General features: G+C 37.2%; 1 protein-coding gene across 1 annotated transcript; it reads right to left on the reverse strand.

Moving 5' to 3' along the window:
* Window positions 1-1,951: 1,951 nt before the first annotated feature.
* On the reverse strand, window positions 1,952-5,812 carry LOC124857308 (green-sensitive opsin). Its single transcript, XM_047348524.1, has 5 exons — window positions 5,370-5,812; window positions 5,094-5,262; window positions 3,867-4,032; window positions 2,927-3,166; window positions 1,952-2,472 (listed from the first exon to the last, which is right to left on the reverse strand). The coding sequence occupies exons 1-5, from the start codon at window positions 5,731-5,733 to the stop codon at window positions 2,374-2,376; spliced, it is 1,038 nt and encodes a 345-aa protein (XP_047204480.1). The 5' UTR covers window positions 5,734-5,812; the 3' UTR covers window positions 1,952-2,373.
* Window positions 5,813-7,601: the final 1,789 nt, after the last annotated feature.

Here is a 7,601-nt window from a genome sequence, read left to right on the forward strand (position 1 = left end):
AGTGTATTTTAGATATATATTGTGCATGTATAGTATTTACACTGAACAAAAACACAATGTACTCTTAGTTGATACAAATTACTAATCTCTGTTTTATATGAACTTTAAAGGGAGCAGCTGCAAAGCTTGTTGCTCTTGCTGACTCCCTTCATTTATTGTTTGTTTGCTGGGCCAAATGTTCTGGGGGGAGAGATGTAGGATCAGAATGTGTTTGGGCCTGTCTTTGTCTTTGTGTTAGTGTTGATTGTCAGTGTGAATACCTGCATTGTTGTATTGTGTTTTGTTTGTGTGGTGAGTCGTAGTTGGGGATTGGAATCATATAAGCATAGCTTCTTCTCCATCCCCTTTTCAAATCATGTAAAAGTATAATTATTCTGAACTACAGCAAATTGTATGTATTATTTTACTTGCAGGTTTGAAACAAACAAACAAAGAAACAGAGTTTTCAAGCATGAGCATGTTATTCAGTTATTCAGACCCCTGGCAGATTTAGGTTTTAATTCATCTTTTAATTTTACCAATATGTTTATTATGACTGAAAGCAATGTTCATGTTTTGGAAAGGCCCAGTGAGAGTCCTAAAGTTAATCTGACAGAGAATCTGGGGAAGGAGCTAAAGATTAGGGTGATGATAAGACCAGAAGCTCATCACCAAAGATAAAATGTTTAAAATTCCAGTGGAAACATGCAAAAAGCTAGTCACCAACTATAAGAAGGGTAATGCCAATACAGATTTTTCCATTGCTGTCGAGAAGGGTTTGCTTAATTTTCAACATGGCAGTTTTTTATTTAAAATGTAAATAAAAACAGATAAATATTTTTTTCCTTAAAACTGTTACTCCTTTTACATTGTTTTCTTGTATTTTGAGAGACACCTTTCAAGTTTCCGATCAAATAGGCAGTTTACGGTAGAATAAAAATTATTAGAAATTACGGAGGCCTTAGTCCTTGACGCAGCTGTCCGGGGTTCGAGTCCCGGATCTGGGGATATTTGCCGCATTTCTTCCCCTCTCTCTTCATTCCCAATTCCTGTCTGTCTACTGTCAAATAATACTGAAAAAATAAAGGCCACTAGAGCTGCAAAGAAAATCTTTAAAAAAAAAAGAATCTACTAAAATCTACTAGGGGTATGAAGAATTTTGGGCTTAACTGTAACTTGGACAGACTGACTTAATTGAATTTGGGTCTAAATGTTACAATATTTAAACCAACACCCGATGGAAGTATTGTTTCATGTCAGTTAGCAGAAAATATTTAATTTGCCAAGAGAGTATTAATGTGTTTATGATGAGAAAAATCCAAACATACATCTATCCATTTTCTATACCAGCTTCTTCCGTACAGGGTCATGGGGGAGCTGGTGCCTATCTCCAATGGTCAACGGGCCAGAGGCAGGGTACACCCTGGACAAGTCATCAGTCCATTGCAGGGGCAACACAGGACGCACAGGACAAACAACCATGCAAACATCCTTTTACATTCATTCTATAATTTAGAGGGACCAATTAATCTAACAGTCATGTTTTTGGACTGTGGGAGGAAGAAAAGAGAGAACCCACGCATGCACGGGGTGAGCATGCAGAAAGACCCCAGGATGGAGGTTGAACCCAGGATCTTTTTGCTGCAAGGCAACAGTGCTACCAACTGGACCACGACAACAAAAATATTATATATATATTATATTGTCATGCTAACTATTAAAAACTGGACAAGAAGTAAAAGCACTGAATTTAGACATGCCACAATATTACTCAAAGTTATCTGTGTAGTTTTAATAAAATGCATCTGAAGCCCTGTTTTCCATTTGCTACTTAAATCATTTTCACCTAAACCAAAATGCTGCTTATGGATTAAAAGCTTTTGTATTTGCACTGAAGAACTTGACGAAAATAAAATGTTTTGAACATTATTGAACTATTTGCATAGACATCAAGGAAACACAAACCAATACATCTTTTCATGCATTCATTTAATCTCTTTTTCTAAATTTGTTTTTTAGAAAATATTTACAGGCTATCACGACTGAGGCTGAAACATGTGCAAAATTTCCCATTTCATAAATATACATAGGTGAATCTCACCCACTCATCATCTGAACATTTCACAAGCAGATGTTACCAACACTGTTGACCAAGAAAACCCACTTCAAATTGTCTCATTTTAGAGTCCAGTTTGTTTTTTTTTTTTTCATTATTTACCCAGATGTAGATATTATTCAAAATGTGTACAGCAAAATGCCACATGCCAGTATTTAAAGATTAAAGTCCTTTTAGTTGCAGACCATTGAATCCATTTCTTTATTTCAATGTCCATAACACCCTGAATTAGGAAAACATAAGGAAGGAGGTTGTCCGTAGATATGTAGCTGAAATCATTAAGCTGCAGTTGAGACTTCTGTCTTGCTGGTTGACACTGAGGTCTCATCCTCAACCATACCACCCATTCCAATGGTTGCCAGCATGCAGTTACGGAACTGAAATTTAAACATGAAGAAATATTTGAAATGTCACTCAGGTTCTGTATCACATTTACTGCATATACACAATATTGTCCTCTTTTTCTCTGTGACAGTAATTTTTAATCTTCTTGGAAGACAGGTATGCTCTTCATCATGTGTTTATTAACCAATAGACAGTGGAAGATTCTGCCAAGAAACAGTATGATGCTTATAAGAATTGTAATATTAGTAGTTAGTTTTAGTGCAACAGTAGTCATTTGTTCCGCTAAAACAACCCATTTCTGTTCTAAAAAGGCATATAGATAAAATAAAAGCATAATAAAAGCTTCCAGTAATAAATGTTTCACCTGCTAACAGAAAAATAATCAACTTCTGAAGCTGAATTGCAAGTGAAATAAAATATGGATAAATTTTCTGACGCTTTTTGGATAACACTCTCTATGTCTAACCACTACAATAAACAACTGACCTGTTTGTTCATCAGAATGTAGATAATGGGGTTAAATAATGCTGAGCTCTTGGAGAAAAAGGCAGGGATGGCCATGGCCATAGCTGTGAAGGCAGCTCCCCTGTTAAAGAAAATCCACGCAGCGAAGGAGGCATATGGGACCCAAGCAAGAAGGAAGCCGAACACCATCAGAACACACATGCGTGTCACTTCCCTCTCAGCTTTCTGGGTGGAAGCTGAGTCCTGCTGCTGGGCTGCAGCCTGAAAATGAGTTAAAAAACAGGTCATGTCAGTGTTTGACTGTTTTAGTAATTTTATAGCACAGTAAGATAAAGATTGCAGTTACAAAAAAGAATGTTGTAACTTAGACAGATGTATCACCTAACAGACATGACAGGGAAGGCAATGATACTTAGGTGAAGTATGAGTGTTGTTTCAATTTCTTTGCATTATGCATGAATTGCATCAGACATATAGGCAGCATGTGAGCTGACAAGTTCATGTAAGTGAGCTGTTGAAATAATAAAAACCCTTTAAAACATTAATAGGAGTGATCAGAGATAAATTGTAATTGATTTGCAGTGATTACTGTTTGTTTAGCATAGTCCTGTTAACCTTTGTCCTGGCTTTAAAACAGAGGTTTCAGGACACAAGCTTTGCAATTTGCACCAAATGGGTTTGAGGACCAATTTTATATATACTGCTGAATGATCTTGAATCCTGGCACTCCAGCAGACATTCACCAAAGCAACTATTTTTGGAGTATACTACAAAAACAACTGACTAGGAGTTTGGAGAAGCGTGCAATTGTTCAAAATACTGTATCATGCACATGGTTCATACAATTTGGACCGATTGGTATATTCTGATTTGTAATATTCTGTACTAACACAGCAATATGTGCATTAAACAACATAAGACATTTAAATGACTATAGAATAGTTTAAACTTCAACTCTTACAGCTTTGACTGTCAACACAAGGCTTCCATATGTGAAGAAGATTGTGAAGACAGGGAAACAGAAGTGGCAGGTGAACAGGTACATCACATATGATTCATTGTTGAAGCCTGGGGCCAAGGTGTAATAATCAGGTCCACAGGATACCTGAAGACCCTCAGGAATATACCTATAGAGAGAGTACAAATTGTGTAAGTCATTTGTTTTCTCTACTTAGATTGTTCCTAGTTGATGTTCATATATGAATTATCTTAGAAATAGAAGACTCGCTCTTAGAATAAAAGAAATTAAAAGCCATTTTTTGTAAGGGTTTGAAGAACTAAAACATCGCTAAAACTTCATGCAAATGCATCTTAAAATATTACCTTTTTTTTGTTTGAGCTGAAAGACAACCTGCCTTTTTTGTTGAAGACTGCTAACTTCAGACAAACTCAATGACTTCATCAGCTACTCCAAAAAAGGAGTTAAATAGTGAGGTTATGTGCAGACCTAAATTGATTTTTAGTCAGTCCTGTTTTAAGATAGCTAAATCACGTTATGCTGATGACACTATAGTGTTTAGCTAAAATATCTCAATTTTAGTATCACCAGCTTCTCCTCTAAGATGGAGTTTAACTGAGACAAATACAGTTAAGCAGGAGTTCAGGTGGAGGATCACAGGCTTTTTTTGGTCTATATTTATAAATGTCTCTTTGCCCAATCCACCTGTTCTCATTTTCCTTGCTGAACTGGCTCTCCAATTTGCTCTGAATACTTCTGTCTTTTTTTTACTTTTACATTAATGGCAGCTGGGCTGGTGAGGGCATCTGTAAAATAAATGATTAGTTTTATCTCATTAGTATTATTCTCTTTGGTTGTGTACATCAGGTAAATCAATGATTATGAACAGGGACTTTAAAGTGAACAAATCCAGAATTTGACTGATGGTAATTTGTAATACACAAAGAGTATGATGCCATAAGTTAAGTTGGATATTAGAGGCCACCTCCATCAGGGTTCAGCTAAAAGTGATTAACCTTCCAGGTTGTGCAGTAAAAACATTACAGCGTTTCGGGTAATTGGTTTGCAAAATAACAAGCATGAAATAATGAAAGCATTTTATAATTCGCAATCCATGAACCAGATTTGAAAAAAAAGGTGTGAAGAAACACAACAATAAATGTTTCATTTTTGCTCCACCACCCTACAGGTGTGGACAAGTAATTAGAGCCATTATTGGAATTTTCTCACCTTGACCAGCCCACCAAAGGAGGAGTCGCACACGAGAGCGCCATGACCCAGGTAAATCCACAGCCAATTGCAGAATGGGTGGCAGTAAATTTAAAACTACCCATTGGTTTACAGACCACTATGTATCTCTCAACAGCTAAGACCACAAGAGACCATAGCGACACTTGACCTGTTGTAGACAAAGAATAAAACAAGCTGTAGTGTGAAACCAGTGAAAGGCTAATGAAGCTAACAATAATTTACATAGGGCAAGATTTGCATATTTATAAACTGTACCTCCAATTGTAGCAAAGAAACCTTCCATATCACAACCAATGGGGCCCATTGCAAAATAGCCCACCAAGGAAGAGTAAATGGTGGCTGTGAATCCAAAGGTGATCATGATCAATCCTGCCACCGCCAAGTTCACCAGGATATAGTTGAGAGGCTGCCGGAGCTTCTTGTTCTGAGCTGTGACCACCAGCGTCAGAGCATTGATGGGGAAGCCAGTGGCGAACAGGAAAAACATGTACGCAGCTAGTAGTTTGAATTGCCAGGGTTCTGCCAAATAGTATTGTGGATATTCAAAGGGACTCCTCACCAACCCCGTCCTGTTGTTAATGGGGATGTAGAAGTTCTTGCCTTCTGTACCATTCTCCATCTTCACAGGCTGTGATCTGAACTAGCAGAATAGAGTAAACCTAAAGCTCTGTCTATGCAGTTGTCTCTGCTCTCTTGCTTCTTACATGGAGGGATGGTTATATATCCCTTAGGCACGTTATAAGAAGATGAGCTAAGAGGATCTGGGAAATCAGCCCATAATCTCCTAGTATAATCACTTGTTAATCAGTGATCTCTTTTTCAAGTTTTTAGGGCAAGTTTTGGAACGAATGAGGTCACAGATTCAATATCTTAACATTTGGTTAGGGACAAAAATATTCTGTGAGTTTCTTCGTTTCTGTTACATTTTTTACTTTAATAGACAGGTATTCCTCAATTCAAATGGACAAAATAACAGTAGTAAACCATTTTTCCCTGAAAACATATGCACGTACCAACTTAGTCAGCTCTAATTCCAGTTGAGTTTGCTTCGCCACCCTTGAACAAGCGGTTGGTAAACAATTTAAATCGAACAAAGCAAAACAACTTGTAGGTTATGACTTAAATGGAATTAAAGGTGGAGCCTGTTTGAAAACCCTGGGTCACTATCCATTTAGATGGGTTGCAGCTAACAATTTCCAAATAGGATTTCACAGTACGGGTCTGTGTGCACTGTAAATCTGAATCTCTAACACCAGCAAATAGATTCTCCAGTTTCTCAATTTGTCCACACAGTCTCTCAAAGGGTGGACCACCAGAAAACTCTGAGATGTAAAAACCTGAAAAATGTTTGGGATTACTTGACAGAGCTTATGCAGATTGTTTGTGTTTTTATTTTGATGTGTGGGATTTCCTTTTTGAGAAATGTATGGGCTAAGAAAGCAGTTTTGTATCAAAATCTGAGGTGAGAAAGACCACGCCCAAATAATAATTCAAAAGTGAAGTAGCAAGAGAGTACCTCAAAGCAATGGGCAATAAAGAGTAAATTGTGGCAACATTTCTGTAGTAAATCAATTAGAAAAAAACAACAACTTTGGTTTGTAAGAAACACAATTAACAATATGGTTAATGAACAAGTTTTAATGTCTGCTTTATGACAAGTTCTAGAAGAAGCCTCTCTGGAATGCTTCTCTGAACAAATCAGCAATCAATAAACCAATCACTAAAGAAGGATTTTCGAACCGTTACCATGTCAGAGATGGGATTGTTGGCATTAGGTTAGATGCAGGCCAAGTTTTTCACCACCTACTTGTTCTTTTGCCCTCCACTTTGCCAAAAGGTGACCCAGGACTGTGAATTGGCTGACATTCAGTCTCTATTTATTTCTCCATCCCAGTAAAATATGCAATATTAACAGGGATGGTGGTTCCAAACTGTTAAACATAAGGCTATGTCTAATATGTCTAAATACTATTGCAGACGCTTGTAAAATCCCCTCTTGACCAGCCGCCATGTGTTGTTTGTTGTAAATGACAAATAAAACCTTAATTCCCACAGATATAAGACAAAATGGCTTCATTATATATTAGGTTTTCTGATTCTCTATCCTATGTGTGCATTTATTCCTCTTCATAACAACTCGAGGCATAAAAAGTCAAAAGTGGTTCATCACTAACATAGCCTTCCCCCGAATGACCTCATCAAAACGGAACAACTTATACATCTTGACATAAACCACTTACTACGGTGTAAAGCCTTCATGAGCATCCATCTTCGCTCCAGTCTCAGCACCCTACACCTAAAGTCATCCATTCAGGAATCACACAATATCTATGAAGAGCTCTGCTCAGACTAATACTGCAAGCGCTGTGCATAAAACACATTACATCAAATATGCAAAAAGATCTGTTCCGTCTAAATTAATTATTAATAACTGAAAATAGAACTCCTGCCAATATGAGACAGTTAAAAACAAATTCTGTCAAACCA

This window comes from Girardinichthys multiradiatus, chromosome 20, assembly GCF_021462225.1.
Source record: "Girardinichthys multiradiatus isolate DD_20200921_A chromosome 20, DD_fGirMul_XY1, whole genome shotgun sequence".
NCBI classification, from domain to species: domain Eukaryota; kingdom Metazoa; phylum Chordata; class Actinopteri; order Cyprinodontiformes; family Goodeidae; genus Girardinichthys; species Girardinichthys multiradiatus.

Excerpts from the sequence above, each read along its gene's own strand:
- LOC124857308 (XM_047348524.1), bottom strand. The coding sequence starts at position 5,733 with ATGGAGAATGGTACAGAAGGCAAGAACTTCTACATCCCCATTAACAAC. Across the intron at positions 3,167-3,866 it reads TTGTGTTGACAGTCAAAGCT|GCTGCAGCCCAGCAGCAGGA; the intron begins GTAAGAGTTGAA and ends ACTCATTTTCAG. Across the intron at positions 2,473-2,926 it reads ACATTCTGATGAACAAACAG|TTCCGTAACTGCATGCTGGC; the intron begins GTCAGTTGTTTA and ends TTTAAATTTCAG.